Source organism: Centroberyx gerrardi, chromosome 2 (genome assembly GCF_048128805.1).
Source record: "Centroberyx gerrardi isolate f3 chromosome 2, fCenGer3.hap1.cur.20231027, whole genome shotgun sequence".
In the NCBI taxonomy this organism is placed as follows: domain Eukaryota; kingdom Metazoa; phylum Chordata; class Actinopteri; order Beryciformes; family Berycidae; genus Centroberyx; species Centroberyx gerrardi.
In genome coordinates this window covers 23,727,318-23,748,708 of record NC_135998.1, presented here as the reverse complement: position 1 = coordinate 23,748,708, position 21,391 = coordinate 23,727,318, and the positions used below count along the sequence as shown (strand labels likewise).

General features: G+C 41.6%; 1 protein-coding gene across 3 annotated transcripts in view; it reads right to left on the bottom strand.

Annotated features, from left to right (window-relative positions):
- Positions 1 to 9,316: 9,316 nt before the first annotated feature.
- The window catches only part of fibcd1b (fibrinogen C domain containing 1b), a 98,924-nt gene continuing 86,849 nt past the window's right edge, over positions 9,317 to 21,391 (bottom strand). For all 3 annotated transcript variants that reach the window (XM_071924039.2, XM_071924040.2, XM_071924041.2), the window contains 2 exons: positions 12,440 to 12,619; positions 9,317 to 9,582 (listed from right to left, as the gene is read on the bottom strand). In XM_071924039.2, coding sequence (XP_071780140.1) covers positions 9,317 to 9,582; positions 12,440 to 12,619 — 446 coding nt within the window. The remainder of the gene's footprint in view (positions 9,583 to 12,439; positions 12,620 to 21,391) is intronic.

Below are 21,391 nucleotides of genomic sequence, written 5' to 3'. Positions count from 1 at the left end.
TTCAGATGTTTTCTCACATACACAGACACACACCAAGGCTCGGTCTCATGAAGAACAATTAGTGGGTAACAAGCTAACTTTCAGCGTAACCGTGGCTTTTTGGTCTCACAATGGTGGCTCACCTGCTCCAGAGCAGGTTTTGTTCAGCCTATCGGAGCCAAACATATAAAAAGGCTGCCTCCTCATCAATCAACTCCCTGGAAAAATGGCATCACCGCTCTAGAGAATCCTGTGGACAGATAGTACGGAGGGTCCTTCTCAGGGAATCCCTTTACTTTCCCCGATGATTTATTAGGCGCTCGGGAGGAGCACCTCTATAAGAGCTGGGCTTCATTCGTGCGATCCTTTGTTTGTTCATGTGTAACGCTTTTCGCAATGTGCACTGCTTAGTGGAATTACTGTATGCGCTGTTTAGGCCTCGCAGAGCCCCAACAGCCCTGCGTAAAGGAAATACAGTGTGAGCTAGTACACAACCAACTCAAGGCTGGTGTGCTGTACATCCAACCAGGAAGTAGCTTGGTGATTTTCTAACTATAGCAATGCATGTCGTCAATGCATGAATTAAATTATTTTGTTGAGTGATTCTCTTAGTTACAACAACACTGTGCTGACACTGCACTTTGGTGTTAACAGGTGAAGTTTCAAAGTCAACGCAGTTGTTTCCTGGCAATTTGCCTACATTGGCTGTAGAGGGCTTCTATCAAATACCAGGTAACTTACAGGAGTTGACTGTAGTTATCAATAATGAATGAAATTTAAAGTTGCATATTAAGTGTGCTGAAATTATTTAATAGGATTCTTGAGTGATTGGTCCAATATATGCAGTTTTACTATTGCTCAAATTTATTCATTATAATAGTTTATTCTTCTTGAGAGAAGAACATAAATGTTAAGTCCCATTCACATCTAGAATGCTAACTATAAAGTTAACTATAAACTATACATTGTTGCTCAGGAAATGAAGCATCACCGCAGTGAGCTTCCAAATTCTCCCGTCCCCTTCTTTCTTAGAACTTACATTTGATTGGTTGAAAATGTTTTATCATTGTCTCTGCGGCATCCAAAAAATTGAGAGATTGAAACCAAAATATAATTATAGTTATTGTTTTAAATGTTTTTATAGTTATCAGTATAGTAGGAACACAGACATTCTATTTACTTAAATCTTTTTATAGTTAAAGTTATCTTTATAGTTATTGTTCTATATGTGGATGGGCCTTTAGTAATCTATATCTTTCCCATACTTCCCGTGTGTGCGCATGTACAAGCACAAGAGGGTTTGATGAATATGATAACATGCTTGCATTTAAGTTATGGCGTATGGGGGAAAGACAGTTGGAAAAATAAACAAAAGAGAGGAGGAGAAAATGGTCATGGGAGATGAGTAATTGTAAGGAACCAGTGTTTGGTTGGTCCTGTCATCTGTGGAGGACTGAAGTGAATGATACTCTCTGTCCGAGGCTTTTTGTTCTCTACATGACAGGATAGAGGGCACAGTGTTTGTGCCCTCTATCATGTCACTCCCCATCATATTGCTCAGGTTTATCAGCTTTATGTCTCCCTTTATTCTGAGATTGTAACACAATAAGGTGTGACTTGCCTTCACAAACAGCCTTTGTGAGAGTTGACTTGACAACATTAGATATTTTGCACTGCTGCATTGTCTCTAAGGTTGTGCAATTTCCCCTTTCAGAGGTATAGAATTTAATATCATCAGTATCATCCCATTGAAAATCATCCCACTGTACGCGCACACACACACACACACACACATTCTACATCTGCCTCGCACACTGCCTGCATCAATTCCAACCCACTGAGTTATGCACAGGGTTACGCGGCCTCGTGAAGGACGCCTATTGGTGATGAATATGTAAATCATGTTTGATTGACAAGTTGACCACAGGAAGCCAAAGGTGTTCTGTCATGTTAGTAACACTGTGAACTTTCTCTGTAACATCTAGCTGTGAGCTCTCTGAACGAGAGAAAGGTTGACATCAAATGCAGGGTATTTAACAAGGTATGAAAGTCAAAATATATTCTTTACTGAAGTTGCTGGTAAAGCTGTGTGCTTAGTTTGCAAGGAACATGTCACTGTATTCAAAGACATGCAGAAAAATACAGACACATGTCTGCCTATGAGAAGGCAAAGATCACAATAATTGCTTGCCAAATTGCAAAAGCAGCAAGGAGTTTTTACAGAGCTATTCATGCAACAAATGATGGACTTATCAAATCCAGTTATGTGCTGGCTCACAAAATCGCCAAAAATTCATCAAAGAATGCTTAGTGGACTCAGTGGTAATAGTCTGCCCCAGCAAGGAGACTTTTGAAAAGGTTTCCCTCTCAACAGTGACAGGGTGTATTGAGGACATTGCGGAAAATCTGGAGCTGCAGCCAAAATGCAAGGTGGAAGATTTCACCCACCTGTCTTTGGCCCTCGACCAGAGCTGTGATGTGTGGGACACAGGCCAGCTACTGATCTTTATAAGAGAGATGACAAAAGACTTTGAAATTACAGAGGAACTTTTTTCAGTGCAGTCAATGAAAGGCACGGCGACATGGCGATACGAGGAGGTGAATGCATGCATACACAATTTGGGACTGAACTGGGAGAAAAAATAGTTGGTGTTGCAACTGATCAGTCTCCTAATTTGACAGGGAAAGTGTCTGCCTTTTAAAGAGGATTTAGAATAAAGTCACTGTAATTAATCCAAGAACAGAAATAATTTTTTCTGCATTGTATAATTCATCATGGAAGTGCTTTGTAAATCAGTGCTGAAAACGATGTGGTTGATGTAACAAAAATAGTCAACTTCATCTGGGTGAGAGCATTAAATCACAGGCAGTTTGTTCCACTGTTGGAGTGCCAGCATGCCAACCTGGGTTACCACACTGCTGTCAGACGGCTCAGCTTGGGCAAAGTGCTGAAAAGAGTGTGGGACCTGAAAATGGAGATTCAGGAGTTTTGTCAGATGGAACGAGAAGGCCTGAACTAAGCAATGACAACTATCTGGCTAATTTGGCATTTGCTGTTGACGTGACTGGCCTCATGAATGAACTCAAGTCGAGATGCACAGCCTAGTGAAGGCCTTCATGAGAAAGCTGCGGCTTCTCTCTCGGCAAGTGGAAAGCGACACATTCACCCTCCTCCCCACACTGAGAGAAAGGACCATATCAGCTGATCAGCGCAACAGATAAGCATCTCTGCTGCGTTTTCCCAACGATTTGAAGATTTTAAAGCATTGGAAAGTGACATCCTCTTGATCTCCTCTCCTTTCACGTGAAATGTGGATAATGCTCCCAGTGACACACAGCTCCAACTTATTGATCTGCAGTCTGATGCACTGCTGGCAGAGCACTTCAAATCAGTGCCACTATTCTATTCATCCCTCAAAGCAGAGAACTTTCGATCAACATACATGTGAACAGGTAGTATCGGTGATGAAATTCAACAGGTCAAGATACAGATCCTCTCTCACAGTTGATCACCTGTCAGCTGTGCTACGCATAGTGACATCAGAAAGTACACCTGACATCTCTCCTGGTGTTACCTTCTGTTAAGTCAATTTGTCGGGTCGTTTCCTCACGCACCCACAACCCTGCAATATGTCTAGCACTCCTATTGGTTTCCTAATGTAAAATATATCTGAATATTAACAAAATCCAAATACATCAAGTAGGATATTAAGTGTTAAGAGTCACAAAAAACAAAATTTACAATCTTGGAAAAATTTGACAAAGAAGCAATTTTTTTCCAAACCATGTCAATATTGGTGCCAATACAACAAAAGATTACTTGTGCTAAATACAAACAAAGATGTGGCATGACAAGACAATAGTCACCCAATGGTACAGGGCACGCATTACATGGGACAAGACAGAAGTGGACAAGACAGGATAGAAAACAGACATTACAAGAAGACATTCATTACACAGGACAAGACACTAAATTAGGACAAGACAATGTACAGGACAGGACGCAAAATGATCCAACCCTCTCTTCTTGATTGACCTCTGTCTGAGCAATTGGAGTGGTATTTAAACCAACTTGACAACACTCCACAAATAAGCAATCAAAATGTGCCCTGCCATTTCTGCACTCAGGTTTTAGGGGATCATCAAAGGAGACGGCACTACTAGAGCACACAGAGAGTGCCAAGAAATAATTTACATGCCCTTTGCATCTAGTGTTTCTGCACGGATAGAAACTCAATCATTGAGTTGTCATCTTTTTAACTATGATTTACAGAGCTAGATCACACAGGCGACACCACTCCCATGTTTCTCCAGGCAACATGCACCCTTTCCATCCTGGCTCCCATGAACATTAAATTGGTATGTAATGCAGACATTGCCATAACAAGTGCTTGTTTCAAACGGGCAACACATTAAGAGTGGCCAACGGGCCAAAATTGGCCTTGGTTTTGAAGCCAATGTGGAAGTCCTGGGAGACAGGGACCTCCACCCACCTAAAGTCACTAAATTTGTTTTTTTTCTCAATCTACAAGGAGTTATAGTTGCAAAAGCTAATTTAAATTCTAATTCTAATGTCTCCACTCATGTTGATTTAAAAAAAAAAGTGCCATTCAGAAGATATTTGTGTAAATTTCAGTGCAGCTGATCTGCATTATACTGTTCTTGGCAATGGCTCCGCACATTGCTTCACATGGGCCTCACCTTGACTCCACCTGCTCCACCCTTTTACTCTATTACACAGTCTCTAGCTTCAAAAATACATGTTGGCGCACAAAAATCCCACTTCCCAGGCTCCAACCAGGCAGAAAGGGAATTATTACAGTCTGTGAGAGTGGCTTGTCAGTGAGCTGAGGAGAAACAATTGTCATTAAGGAACTCATCTTTTTATCTGTTATTTTTTTCCAATTAATGTACCAACAGCATGTAGCCAATTCAATCTCCATTTGCCATTGTCCTACATAAAACTGAAATAAGGGCACAATATTTAAAGGTGCTGTAAACTCCATGGCCAGATTTTACACCACATTAATGGGAAGGACAAAGCCAACGTTTTGAATAAACCCATGGATAAGCAAAGGCACACCCAAAATCCTCAGTGCACAAATCGAATAGGCCAAGTCTGAATAGACAGCTCAAAAGTGCACATCTTAATCCGTGGCAGACCCGTGTAATTGATTCTGAATCGGCCCCATAGTGTCTTTACTTTTCACACCAAGCTTTTTGTCTAATTGGCACTTTATAGTCTTTGATGTTCCAAAACATTAACTGGGTTTTCATTCGATGGGTAGGAGGCTGTTAAGTGTTCACTGTGTTATTAAGCTTTATCAAATCGGCATTTTCAGATTAAACACAAACTCACACAACCAACATCGCTCCCATCAGCATGCATGGCTGCACAGAGAAAAAAACAAACATCAGGGGGTTCCCACTTATAAAATGTGAATGTTTATTAAATGTCGACAAGAACATTAAAACACAGTATCAAGATTCAGCAAAACAATCTATAGTACTTCACCAAGAAAAAAAAAAAAAAATGAAAACAGAGTTAGTTCTGCGCCTGAAGGACTGAGGGAATGGAATGATGAAGGGATGGGGGAAAAGTGGGAGGGGGAGGATGGAGAAGGCAGGAGTAGGGAGGGAAGCGGAGCAGTAGGGAGGCAGAGAGGTTGGGAGCAGGAAAGAGAAAAGGGGGAGCCAGAGATTTGGAGCTATGGAGCGAGGAGGAATTGCAGCAGAGGCTGAGGCGATTAAGGAGGTACACAGTAAGAAAGATAGAAGGGTTTGGGGACCTGGGGGGATCGATCAGGAGTGTGCTGATGCACTGTAATGAGAGGGATAACTCGGAATGATTAGAGCCTCTGATTTCACTCTTTTATCATCTCTTCCGTTGGAACTGCAGCAGAGAGAGCCACTGTAAAAGAATTCAGAGAGTCAACCAAAACAGGGGCGGGGCATGGCTAATCATATTTCTACACCTAAAGAACAGAGGAATATATGGCAGCAACATATACAGTGAGCACAACGCTGTGTTCAAGTGAATATTTCATAAGAAGGACAACATGTGGGAGTGTGTTTAGAGGGTTAAGGGGGTATGAGCGCAGTTCAACACAGTACCAGAAGGTGGTGATCCACTCTAATGGATTCACAATCACATTAAGTAATAGTTCATTATAATTATTTAAATCTCTCTGTTATCAACACAAATAGCAGGGAGGCAAATTGTACATAAGCATCACATTACTTCAAAATCCCAACAGAGAGACATACTCAGCCTCCCTTTCCCTCGTCTCGCTCATGCACATGGCACGTACAAACCGAAGCATGTGCATATATACGTACACACAGACACACGGACACACATACACACACGCACGCAAACACACACACACACACACACACACACACACACACTCACACAGCCACACGCACACATCTGCATGCGCTCTGACATACAGTCCAATTCCTTCTCCCTGTTGCTCAGGGAATCCATCTACCTCACACCAGTAGTTAATCCACTTCATACATTTCCCACTTATATCAATTTGCAACCACGTGTAAAATTTGCTGTATTCTCCCAAATTTTTATGTCCGATCTGTGCCATGGCAACATGATAAGTATTAATAACATACTGTGTCTGTGCTTTGATGTAGGAGGGCGGTGGCCGTAGTCCACCAAGACAGGGATTGTGTCTGTGGATCTCTATGTCCTCTTGTTATGTACAACTTCAAGAGTCCCTCAATATCTGGTCATGGATAGGTGTGTGTAGCCGAGGTGCTGCAGACTCCTGCAGCCTACACATACACACACACACACACACACAGGCACACAGCGATGGGAGACCCTTCCAAGCATCAGTGATGAAAAAAACATCACCGCTCATCCAGTGTCAGAGGTGTTCAGTGGAGCATTGTTCACCGCTCCACATGTTTACTCACTGTCAGCTGGGGCAATACCCTTTAGTACAGATTCAGAGTCTCCCAGTGCCACGGGGTTTTCCACAGCCAAGACGTCAGAAAGATCATATGTCCAGAAAAGCAGCCATAGCGCCCAGGGGTGCAAAATCTCTCCCACGTTGTGCCATTATCGTAGCTTGTCTTTGTGCTAAAGAATTGATTGGGAACGTGCTTTTGTAGTAATCACATCCCTTCCTCTTCACTGATGCTCGGCCTTCAGAGCAGCACAAGCCCCTCCCTCCTGTCATTCAGGCGGCAAAGGGAAAAACTCCAGTTCCGAATAGACATCTCTCCTCTCTTCTTTTTACCAGTGAATATGTCTGTGTGCTTGAGTTCTCATTGTCTTTTAGCATAGTATGAAAACAGCTTCACATGCTCTAAAAGTCATACACACTGTACAATAAAATCTACAGATATTTTTTTTTAAAGCTTTCAGTACATCTAAAGAAACTCGATGAAACTGACAAATGAAAAAAAGTTGATTCACCAACTGGAAAAATATTCAGAATTGCACTATTTTCATCCCACAGGTTACCTTTGTGTTTTCCTTTTTTTCTTCATAATACTGTACAGACAAACATTTTTTTTTTTTTTGTTGTTTTTGTCAATTTTCGTTGTTGTCGTGTCATGACACATTGTAGAGTTCCTATTCAGAAGAAAATGACGGCGGTTGAGAGCGTCAAACATTATTTTACAGCGACTTTTGCTCTGTTAGCGTAAGAAGAAGAAACTTTGTGTTACACAAAAAACAAAAACCCATGATAACCAGCTGGAAAGGAGAAGATTACAAAACAGAAGACCGAATCAGAGGTGGATGGGGGGGGCGGGGGGAGTGATGGCAAAAAATGAAACAGGTCCTCAACAGGTCCACAAAAATAAGATTAAGGGAGTAGGGATGGCAAAACAAGAAGTTTTTGATTCCCCATTCATTCCACAGGTTTCCTTGATAATCTCCACAATGTCTCCTCCTGCCCGGCACATAGGCATTACAGGCTTTGTTGTTTCGTATTAACTTTTCAGATGGAGTGAGTGATGGCCTGTGAACCATGCATCATGTTGTTTTGTCTGTCGAAGCTGCACATTCTAGTCAACTGAGTCTCTTTACTGAACTTATGAGGGAATTAGTAGTGTTTAGAGAACTCTCTCTCTCTGTCTGTCTGTCTCTCTCTCTCTGTCTCACACACACACACACACACACACACACACACACACACACACACACACACACGTAAACAGAGTGCTGGGTTACCATCTGTGAGTGCTGCATCAGTTGGCCAGTGCTCAGCTGGCAGGCAGATCAGACAAAGTGCCCAATATGCTCCCTAATGGCCCAAGTCAGATGAATGAGATCCTCCACTGTCTCTTTCTTTCTCTCATCTCTCTCTTTCGTCCTCTTTTTGGACTCTTATTCTTCCACTTTCTCCCTCCCTCCTTTGATTTATGCTGCCCCCTTTCCTTCTACTTCAACTCTTGTCAAATTGTTTCCTCTTTCTCTCTGTCTCTCTCTCATTATCGGAGGCACTGCACTGCCCTGTCACTGCTCTGCTGGGTCTCATTCACACAGATCAAGCATGTAAATGTGACACGTACCACTGTGTTGTCCCTTCTCACAGAATAATGCTCTTGTTCCAGTGAAACTCTATCCTTGCTGTGCAGAGGGGGAGGAGGGAGGATTTGTATCTCCTGGTTATATTTTGTTAAGGTTTTTGTCTCATTCTATAACACTCTACAAAGCTCTACAAAGCACCCCATGACTCAGCCACTGGACTTAAGGTCGCTCAGCCAACCCTCACTTCATTCACTGATTATACAACAATGGCCAGTGAGACTGGACCACAATCCAAGTGCCATTTCAACCACAGATGAGAGGTCAAAGTCACAAGTCAGGAGGAAGTCACCGGTGTGTGATTCTGTAGGGGATGATTGGACCTCGGTGTCGGATGGATGGAAAGTGAGTAAAGCTAGAAAAAAAATGTGATCCTCTTAGGAGCGGGCTGTGGGCTCGGCGCTCAGGTATGCGGTTATTGGGGTCATTGTGGAGAGAATGATCAAAAACAAGGGCATCGCCCTTAAGTCTCTTCCAGGAGGTGGCACAGAATAAGAGAGGGACCGGGGGAAGGATAATGAGAGCCAGCATGACACTAGTAGCCTAGAAGAGCCAAATGATGGAGGGACGGGAGCACAAGAGACATCAGGGGACAAGAGGGACAGCAGGGGACAGCAGGAAACAGCAGAGTCAACTAAACTCAAAGAGATATGTTTCAGTCAATAAACAATATCAAGACAAGTAACTACAGCCTAGCTGTCAGAATTTGTGGTTTTTCGTGTGTTTTAAAATTTTTGAACATTTTCTTCTTTTTTTATTTTCCCTCCTGTAACTTCCTCATTTGCCCTCAGGGTCGCGGGTGGGCCGTATCTTCATCTCGGAGAACTTGAGGGAGTACTGCCAGCCGGTCCAGGAGGACCACTCGATACCGTCGGCGTAGGAGGTGTGCTGACCGCGCAAGTACTGGCCGTTAAGGTTGGAGGTGTGGCAGTTACGGTACCACCAGGCGCCGTGGTAGAAGGAGGCGCAGTTGTTCTCCGAGTGGTCGTTATCCCTGTCTTTGGTAGTGAACTTCATTCCATTGTGCTTCAGCAGGGAGTCGCCTGGAGTAGGAAAGGATGGGCATTGGGGGATGGGATGGAGGTGTATGTATCAAGATATGAGATAGGGAGAACGTGTTTTTGTGTGTTTATGTGAAAAAAAGTGCAGTTAATCACATGGTTGTATGTACAGACATGCGCGGGCACACACACACACACACACACACACACACACACACACACACACACACACAGACACACACAGTGGATTGGTATTAGAGGGGTGAAAGAGGAAGAGAAATAGGAGTGGAAAGATAGGGAGACATCAAGAAATCATTAAGAGCAGTTGAGAGATTAAAGAAAAAAAAAAAAAAACTTCACAGAGCAACGTTTATTCCATCTCCTGGGCTTAGCTTAAGTTAATGTCTTTCACCAACATTCTCTTGCATCATATAACAGAAACCAAGAATTAAGCAGCAGACAAATCCACAACTGCTTTCTGATTCATTTCCAAATGGCAGAGGAATTTGCAATCAATCATTTCCATAAATAGAGGGAGATCAGAGAGAGGGAAATAAACCTCCACACTTCTCCACAGAGTATCGCTCTTCATTACCTAAGCATGGGGTCGAAATGCTTTGTAGCCAATTTATCAAAGGTTCAGTGGTGACATTTTCATCTTGCTCTTTTTAATAACACGTCCCTAATGATGCCATCAAGATGTCTGTGTCAGTTGACAGACAGAAACTTAATAGAAATGGAAAAAAAACATACCGAATGGTCTTAATCAGAGATGTTGATTTGACTCTTGCAGGTGGCGTCTAAGAATGATGTGATTTAGCTATCAAGGATGTTCACCTATTAAGTATTTTTGAGACTAGTGGGGAACTAATGAAGGGGTTTTTGAATTTTCAGTTAAAAATGTATATAACAAAAATACCCAAGACGGCATTCTTTACTGTGATCACTAGTATGACGGTTATACAATACTCCTGCAGGTATGAGGCACAGCTGAGCACTGCTGGTATCCATAATCATGACTAGTCATGCTTTATGGGAACCATCTGCATGGTTGAAACATGTCTTTGACCAATCAGATTGCTTGGCTGAAACTACCCATTGTATAAAGATTCCTTACTGTGCCTTCATTTAGCATAGATAATTCATGTGCTAATATATCTATAATTGATTTGCAAATTACTACTAAAATTTTTTTTACTGAGACAACACTACGGTTTCCTATGCAGTGGGTACAGGATTTGAAGAGGCTAACAAGTAAAATAAAGCGATCTACTAGCTGACAAAGTTTTCAGTAAATGGATGTTCAAAGAGCTCATGATGTTCAGTAAACTCCCTACACCCTCATTTCACCCTCTCTCCTGTTCTTTCTCTCTAAAATAGACGTCACACTGTGACCAGAGGTGGAGAGAGGGATGATGCTGAGAGCAGAATGAAAGTCTGCACACCAGCCACCAGGTGATGGCTAACAGCTCGTCAGGGCATCAAAAAGCCCTTAATTGCCCGGGATGCGGCCGTCCAGCTCCTTACCCTCTTACTCTATTCCTACCCTGCTCTCCATTTGGCATTACCATGGTAACGCACCAGCAGAAAAAATAAAAAATCTGACAGGCATGTCTGATGTTCATGTTACATGCCGCTGGAAATTAGGGGAGACGAGAGATAGTGGAGAAAAAAAAGAAAAAAAGAAACGGGCTAATGGTCTTGACAATGTGATGATGTCCAGCGGATGTAGAAGAGATGAGAGAAAGAAAACAGGGGCACTTAGAGGCTCATTTGCAAGGCGCTGGATGTCACCTTGGTGGCTAGGGGGAGCCGGCAGACTCCACTGATGCCCATTAAGATCCAGCTGCTCCCAGCCTAAATGAGCACCTGTCGGCTGATCGGAGATCAGCCACAGCAGAGAAAAATAACAATAATAACACTGCCTAGAGGGAAGCGGGGATGAGAGGAGGGAGGGCAGTTGAGAGAGGATGAGCATCCTGAATTTGACTGGATTCAAATGTCCAACAGGCAGATCAGTTCAAGGTCGGGTCCACTGAGGACAGGTCAGGAGCATTACAGGCCTTTTAGCAGACACCAGATCTGGGCAAAAACCTGTTTATGCGCACCATACATTTTCTCCCTCCTCTCTCCCTCCACTCCTTTTCCTTTTTAACTTTTCGACTTCTCTTCCACCTGTCCCCTAGATACCTCGATCCTCATTTTTGTTTACCGCTTCCTCTCTTCCCTTCCTCTCCTCTTCTCCATCTCTCACACCTGTCCCCTTGGTTCCTGCATCCTATTTTCCTCTACCCCTTCCCCCTTCTTTCCACTCCTCTTCCCCGCTCCATCTCTCATATCTGTCCCCATTCTCTCTGTGTTCTCGGAGCAGCACTCCCCAAAGGTTCTTTAAATTGCTTCTTCATTTCAACGGCAGGTTTTTGTTTATGCTGCAGGTCAAGCAGAGCAATTAATTGGGAGTAATTTAATCAAGGTGACAGGTAGCTGGCTTGGATCTGATGTTTGGGGAGCAGAGACACAGATGCTAGCAATCCCTCTGTCTGTGCAGCTGTCTGGATGGTTTAAGTGGACGCAAACGCTTCACTGTAAGAACTAGACACTCCCCACATCGTTTTACTGGGGGCAGCACAGTGGGGGTTCTACAATAGAGTCCAGGGTGGCCACTGTTGTCAGACTTGGTGTGTTAAACAGTTGCTCATTTTTATGCTGTTTTGTGCATGGACAAGCTGTGTTTTATCAGTTTGATGACATCTAGGCTGTGAGGATATTTCATTTTAAATGTTATTAGTTACATAGATAGTGTTCTCAAGCAGATGAATGATCCTCAAAGAGCAAACATAATGGTGCAAACGCAAGAATTCAAATAAAAGAATCTTGCTAACCAAATTCAACACTATACCTGCATTGCCAGAATAGTCTCCCACAGTCAAAGGGTATCCATCATCATCAGCGTCCACTGAGAATAGGCCCACTCCAAAGGTGCCATACTGGGCATACGCTGTGCTATTTTCAAAGTCCTCCAAGTCAATACGCAGCTCATAGTTCCCTTGGATGGACAGGGCATGGATCTGCTTCAGCCCTGCAGGGGGAGGGAGGGAGGGAGAGAGAGAGAGAGAGAGAGAGAGAGAGAGAGAGAGGGAGAGAGGAAGAGAGAGAGAAAGCGAGATAACCCATTAGAAAACGCTATTGCTGTTCCCAGTGAACAATTCAAGGCTATTTCAGCAGCCTCTCAGCCCCATACATTTTCTGGAAACAAGATCTAACACGTTTCCTGTCTCATTTACAGTCTCCCCTGCATATGTAGAATTTCTTTCCAAAACCAGATTTCCAAAAGTGTGTCGAGTGTCTGCTGCTTGCTGGGCTGAGTCTGTGCCAAGGAGCTGGAGGTCCAGCTGAATCCACAGTGAAAATTCATAGCCATTTGGAAAAAAAAGGTAACACCAACAATTACAAAATAACAGATATATAATAGCACAAAAGTCAAACATGGTACTATCTGTCCTGACACCATGGTACATGGTGGACACTAACTCAAGAACAACACACACTATCATACACCACACACACACACTGGGCTGGATTATCCATATATGGCATCGGGCGAGTGCCCGGGGACACCAGCCAATTTGTCTTGTTGGGGGGCATCACAGCATTCAAACCACAATTATACCTTTAAAAGTTTTGTCATATTTTCTTTATATATTACTCTCTGGCGGCCAAAATTAAACTTTGATACTACCCCCCCCCTCTTTTTTGTTTTATTTTTTTAGTCATGCTCTGTAATGGTTTGGCATTTAGTTTGAAAATTTGAAAATTTATGTTGGAAACAATGATTTTTAACATGATGTCTTTGATTTGAGTTCAAATTGAATTCAAATTTGATACAGTATAGCTCTGTGTGTAAAGCCTAAATTGGCATTTGTAGTCAATCTATGGTGTAAAGTAATTTGTTGGTTAGTACATTGTCTTATATTTGTCTGTAGTATGTGTGTTAAGCCTGTATAGTTTAAGTTAATGTAAATGTATGATCTTTATTGCCATAGTAAATTTAACTTTTTTGCGTGTAAAGTGGAAGGAGGGGGGCACTTCAAGTGAGGTCACCCTAGGGCACCACACTGTGTTAATCCGGGCCTGCACACACACCATAGGTACCCTCGATAGAGTAGATGATCTGATTACATTTCGGGGCACCCTGCTGCATAAACTTGCATATTAATGAGGAAAACCTGATTGAAACTACTGTAACTCAGTTTCATACTAATACCACCCATGTGTTATGTGAGGACAAGTTATTTTAATATATCATGGTGATTATGGCGGGACATTAGGCAGCTCAAGTCCATACAGCCTTGGTTGACAGTGATACTATACAACTGCTGTTTCCTGTGTTACCACTATCATATAATGAGATAGGGAATGATGAAGGTAAATATTTTTTATGATTACTTACTATCATACTGTCAACTGTATGAACATCAGCCATAATGTTAGTTCATGTTAGTTAACTTTTATTTTGAAAACATGCAAAATAATCAAAGCTATGCTGGCTGTCGGCAGCATTAAAGCTCTCTACAAGATGATCATGAATCTGGGTGTTTTTTGGACGATATTGACAAGATATTTTTCCACAATCTAGTATGTGGAGTCCATTTCCACAAATAATTTGCCTGACAGCAATTGTCTTTGGTTTGAAACAAGGTTTAACCAGAGAGGCTGAATAGCGGATGGCAAAGTAGCATGAGCTAGACGGTCATCCAAGAGACGCTTAGTGAATCTTAGTTGATTCCTCTAGTCTTCCAAGTCAGAAGTCCATTTGGCATTTATACCCCCTGAAAAAGCAACATCTAGATGAAACCTCCTTTTCTGTCACAAAGCAGACAAGCCTGTAACACTTAAGTAACCCTGAAGAGTCCATAGGGACTTCATGCTACCATTACAGAGAGTCAAGACATGTTGAGAAAATCAGCAATCAAATAACGAATGTAGGGCAAACAGGGCATGTTGTTGTTAGATAGAGTAGATTGTTGAAGAAATCTAAGATCTAAGAACGACCAAGAGATTCACCTGTGGCCTTCTGGTGGTCAAAATATGCCTCTAAAGTGGAGTCAGCGCTCACAGTATACATATGTTTTGTGTTCTGAATTAAGATAGCATTCATTCAAAACACACAGAACCACTGATAAATGTGGCCCGTTTAAGTTCACACCGCAGTAATGAAGTTGTGATCATCTCAATTCCCTTCAGGTCAGTAGCGTACTCTGTGAAACTTTTCTGACTGCGTCTAGAGGCAGTCCTGACAGAAGCTCAATAAAACAGACACCTCTGTAGGTCAGTTCTGGGGAGACACGGTTGCTGAACTCTCACAGGCCAAATTTACTGGCACACTGAGAGAGGTTCAACAGGCTAATTTAAAGTGATGCTGGCAGAAGCATTACCAAACAAGCACGTAATTCGTGATAAGCTGCGACCAGCTTGGCGCTTTGAGAAAGCATGGCGGCCACGTCATATTTTTTCTCTGTGGCTTCAACCAGGAAACTGAACTCCTGGTACAATATTAGGCTATTCATTTATAGGCACAGAGCAGACAGGAAACAAATCAATCAAATGAAGAGAAAAAAAGTAGGTTAAAATACAGCCTAAAAACATCAAGCAAAAAATCTATATAAGATTCCTATAGTATTACCATAGGGACATACATGTGTTTATAGTACTCTATAGTGAGTGACTGGGTATCATCATTCATTCATTGGTTTTAATCAGTAAACTGACATTTTGGCACAATAAATAAAGACATAATATGATATATTGATTTTCTATGTCTTCATTGTGTATAGATATGCCAAAATAGTGTATTAAGTCAAAGTAGTGCATTTCCACACTTCACAGATTCAAACAGCTCCGGCAAAAATAGACAAGAAGCACATGTGAAGTAATGTTTTTTGACATTTTTGGGACCGATCGACCAACTGGCCGACTAACCAACCAACACAGTAAATTATACTTGCAGCTATTAGGTCGCAGCTAAAAAGAGGTATTATAAAATATGAGTTGAGTCTCATTACTGAAATCACTCTACAGACACATATCTGACTTAAAAGTAGACTTGGAAGATGGTATTATTAGAACTGAATATTTCTCCAAATCCATCGCTTTGTAAAAATCACGTTTTTCCTAAAATGATCCAGCTAGGTCCTGAAGCCCCTGTGGACCACCGGGCAATCCCACAACTGCTTACAATATCTCACACAGAGACACAAACAAGCAAACCAATCAAAACAAAGGCATCAACAAAGATGTGAAACACAGAAACACAGCCAGATTGGAGGCTTGTCATCATTCCGTCAGACGCCCCAGATGGACTTTAATTAAGTTGCTCAGTCCTTTAGAAATTAAGAGAGAGTCAGGGAGAGTGTGAAATAGAAAGTGCCAGGGTTTCCATCCCTCCTTCCACACATCCGTGCCCCCTCCTGCTCCATGTTTTCCCCTGCTGCGTTCGACTGATAGCACTTCCAGGGCAAGTTTTCCTCTCCTGGGTTGATCAAAGATACAAGAGGAACGGAGTGACAGGCGGAGAGGAGCGGGAGGAACTCAACCTGGGACCTGACTCAGAGCTGGGTTTCATCACAAAATACAGGGCAGGAAGACAAACAAAAGTGAACTCAGCCTCAAGTCTCAGTTATACAGCCTTCTCCGATGCTTAGAAATGCATTCTATACAGTTGGAGTGTTTACATGGGGGGGAAAAAAAGAAAGAAATTTGAAAGAGTGCACTGATGGAAAAGCTTCAAAGGCTTTACGGTTTAGAATGAGGGTTGTGTTTAGAACTCGTAGAGGAAGTTGTAGGTTGGAATTGCTGGTTTAGGGATTGTTTTACTGTCTCTCCTCTAACGTGACAAGGAAGCAGCATGAAAGCAGGTGAACCACAGGAAGGAAGATGTTTGTTATGAACTACAACATTTTTTTTTTTTTTTACCTCCTGCAGCAATCATCGCCTGCACAAATAAAACACATACTCCTTTTTTAAAGCTTTCAAAACTCAAACTTACTTTGCCTAATTTGAATTCTGTCTTTGTCGAGAATTGCACTCTGAGAGCGCCTCGTCTGAAGTAGAGGGCTAATTTGACGACAAACACAGCTGAAACAGCCCATTATTATTCAGAGACAGAAGCTTGCAGTCTGGGCCCAGGCACTTAGTTTGGATTTAATCTAGCCCAATGGGAGGTTGATCCCTTTCTTTTCATTTTCACAGTGGATCAGCAAATTGAAGGTGGAGAATCAGTCATTCATACATTCATAGGCAGGTAAATTCATGCATGTCAGTTTCCAGTGCCCACATATACAAAAACACAAATACACAAGCATATATACAGGCATGCATGCACATATAAACACATACATACAGAAAAATCTCAACACATGTTCACACATGCATTCAGAGAAGCACAAATGGCTCATTTGCAGAAATAGTTTTTGTGTCACAGCCCTTTGCTGAGAAACTGGCAATCTACGCAAACACCTAAGGGAAAAGTACCCAGGAGAGATTTGACAAACTTCAAAAGAAAGACTTAGGATGTTTTCTCTTTGGAAAAAAAAAATGGAAATAAAATACCAGATGCGACACAACTCTATTTAAAAACTCTTTGTCTTCCAACTGCATTTACATAACTTTAATTCAGTCCCTAATTAAAGCCCTGGAGAATCTCTTCCAGAGTCTAACTCAGAATAATTAAAGAGGAAGACAATCGGAATAACAACAGAGACTTCCATGGTTAAAATCTAAATGCTCAGGTGTGGTTGTTTGTTAATTAAATGCTATTGTTAGGTTATTTAAACTGGGTTCTAATACAATTGAGGATTTTGAGGTGTTTTGCTTCAGTATTAACATACTGATTGCTCTGTCGGGAAGATACCCTTCTCTTCTCTCTCTGATTTACCATCTAAAGGAAGCTGAGCTGAGACTCAAATAACTCCTGTCCTCCTATGGTTTAGGTGAGCAATCAGACTCGGTATGAAACATTTAAAAAGGTGCACTTCTTTTATTCCCCTTATTCCCAGATCTGAGCCAAATTAATGCACATCTGAGAGTTATTATACTCTATTTGCTCATGTAACATGCATATCCTAATTTCAAAAAAGATAAAAAGATAAAAAATGTGGGACTTGAAAGTATTGGAGAAATATAATAGTAATGTGAGGATTGCTGTACAGTTGCAATGCCTCTGTCTGCATTCACTGTAACAGTTGCTATTGGTATTGGTAAAACCTCTGTCTGTTTCATGTGCGTGGCACCACCAGAATCTGAGCTGTGTTGTATTGTACATTCAGAATTCTAGCTGTGTTTTTTCTGATTTAAAATAGTCAAACTCATGATGGAAGAAGAAGCATTTCTATATCATCATTTCATTTCTGTATCTGGTGTGAAGTCTTCATGTTACGGTAAATGTGGGAAAATGATGGAAGTATACACTGACCAACTCAGTGGTGAATGTGCACACTAACAGGCTGATGTGAGTGAAAACACTATACTCTGTGACATCATAGTAGACTTTATAGTCCTGTTGTACATTTCCTGCGCCCCGATGACACAGCGGTTGCACATTTGGCCACCACAGTGCCATAGTCCAGCACTTGAAAGTCTGAACAAATCAAATAATGAATAATGAATGGGCGGCAATCTTCCTTGAACTTCATTATACAGAGAAAAGTCCATATGATACAAGCTATCCTATACAGGTACAATCACTCAATGTCCCCTAAAAAAGAAGGTAATCAAATAATAGCAGTAATTTCAGCATCTCATTTTGAACAATCAATGTGTTTACTGATTAGGAATCTCATTTGGAGTAGGCCTGATTAAAAAGCGGATCGATAGGGCAAAATCTTTAAGCATTCTCTACCATTAAATCATCCATGTCATTATAGTCTCTTTTACAATGTCAGCTAACAACAGTGTCAGGGTTGTTAGCCAGAGAAGAACAAGCAGCCTTCCATGAGTGTTAAAAATAGGTTTGAGGATGTCCAGTGAAGCTCAACATTATCCTCAGGTCCATCATTATGAATATTAGCACCTCAGCAGGCTACAACACAGAGAGTAGTCCACTTTACAGACAGATCAAAAACAGGCTGATTTTAAATTTAGAACACACTAATACATGTGGGAGCAAACTGTGGTTCGTTCCATGGTAATGAATTTCTGAAAAATGACGCAATAAAAATGATATATATCTGCAATTACCTTATTAAAATTGGGTCATGGTAATCCATAACTCATTTTTGGAGCTGTGAGGTTTATAGAGCAGGGGACAAATTTAGCTTGTTTAGAATATAAAGAGAGTAATTTGTCAGGTTTTTTTTTTTTTCTGAGGGCATGTTGTTTGGTGCCCAGAACTAAAACAAAAAAACTAAGCTCAAGCCTTCTTGACATTGATTAAACCATTACCACCAGAGATTTGTGTTGCTCAAATGTGATTTAACAGCTAATGAGACTGACATCAATGACTTGCGATTAAAAATGTAGAAGACCTCGGTGGGATGTCTCTGTGATGTCACTAAAAGGCCCAAATATTAATGATTTATTTGCTGTTATTTGAAAAGTATGTAGGGAAACGTATTGGATGCTTTTAGGGGATGGGCTGCAATCCTGTGCCCCCAGTCTCAGCATAGCACAGCACTACGGGGCATAAAGGAATAGAATAAAAAACAGATCTCTAAACCCAACAGAGAAATGATTACACTTCTCTCTGCCGCTTGTGACATTTTTCTCAGTTAATTATTCATCATGCTTTTCTCCCTCCGTGGCTGGGGGGCAGCTCCTGAGACTGTTTCAGCTGAAAAGAAAAAAAGAAAAACGAAACACTCTTCCATCTCCTCCCTCTCTTTTCCTTTCTCCCCCTTCCACGATGAGTCAGCCCCTCCCTTATTTTGTCCTTCTTTTTCTCTTTTCTTCTTGTCCCTCCCTCTCGCTCGATCGTTGCCATGCTGTTTTACTCTGCAGAGATTGTGGATGGGGAGGAGTTGATCCAACAAGGGGACGTGCCATCTCCATAGACAAGATAGGAACAGTTGCGGCGCCCTGTGCTACTGGGGCAGGCTGGTCGAGGGGGGTCTTTCAACACATGTCTACTGAAAGGCTGGCTGTCGTCGGCTCTCTCACTGTCATCAAAGGAGAGGCACACTGGGGGAAAAACAGAGACAGGTGTGCGCTGAACTCTCTTGCTTGCTGCTCCCCCGGAGCCAACTGTGACACTCGGTGGAGAGAAAAAGGGAAGAATTTTAAGATTAACTGTCACACCTTTGACATGTTTGTGCCTGTTTGGAAACTTCCTTTTGTCAATTACTATTCAAGGCAGTCAGTTTCCTTTACTCATCCCAGAGTCACTCATTTATGTGCATGTGGTGTGTATGTGTATACATGTGTGACAGATCAAAAGGGACATACAGTGACAAGGAAAAGTGAATCTTCAGAGGCTGTTTCCAAAATTGAGACGCTTTCAAAATAAGAGCTGCGTCTGTAAATTCAGGACCCAATTGGAAATGAGGGAATAAGTTTATGGATTCATATTCCAAAATTTCCCATTGAAAACTTGGGCCTTTTTGGCTGGGAATCTTCTTAACTGGAAGAATATCAGTTTCCATCCTTCACTGCATTTAGAAACAGCCATTAAGGTGCATGCAAACTATGTGCTGCTTTTTCAGAGATGTGTGGCACGTGGGTGGTTTAGTATCTATAAAGTGTAGAGATGAATATATATATATGAATATATATCTTTTAAACTCTAATTAGTGTTTCAGAAAACATATTTTGCAACAGTAACACTAATTACACTGAGGGATCCCAGGTGCTTATTGTGTGTCTGCCTTAATTATACCTCTCTTGACAAACACACGTAAATACACAATTGCAAGTATCAGCACAGGAATGACACTGCAAAATGGAGTTTGGAGTTTGTAACCTGGAAACAAGGGAATTTCATGTTTTGGAGCCTAAATCTGGCTTGGGAAACAGATAATGTGATCAGACTACTAATGTAGTAGTCACAGTTTTTTTTTTTTTTTAATATAACATAATGTTGACTAAGGATGATGTGATATAACAAGTATTACTGTTTTTATGCTTAGTTTTCATATTTATATAGGCTAACTTAAAGATTTAAGAATTCAGCATTGTTTATTGTGCATTGTTAACATCCATTTTCTAACATAAAGCATCACATGCAAACCACAAACACTCTGGAATCACCCTTTTTGTGGCTCGGCATAGTTAAAGCTATCCTCCTTTGAATGACAGGCAGCTAACATGTTTGTTTCCGAGGGATAATGTAATTTGCTTGCCTATTAAATATAGACCAACCCAACAAATGAATGGAGATATGATCATTTTCGTCGGCAAAAGATGGCTTCAACAACATGGTAACATATAAAGGAAGCCAATTGGTAACAAAGAATTTGGTATAGTTTCTAACCCATGGCTGACACAATGATTGACTCAGTGTCCCCATCATTAGCAAGCAAATAGCCAAAAAACATCAAGAGACATCATGACCTTTGAGGGTGCATGGCCTCAAGACAAAAAAGGACACCCTGCACAAATGTACTGTACTGTGTGTGTGTGTGTGTGTGTGTGTTTGTGTGTGTGTGTTTGTGAGAGAGAGAGAGAGAGAGGGAGAGAGAGAGAGAGAGAGAAAGAGAGAGAGAGAGAGAGACGCAGACACACACACACACACACACACACACACCAGTATACTACATATATAAAAGAGCGACAGAACATGTGAGAGCGAGAGAACATGTGAGACCTGAGACCGATTCAACTATATTCAAAAGCATTTCAGGAGTGAATATAGAATATGCTT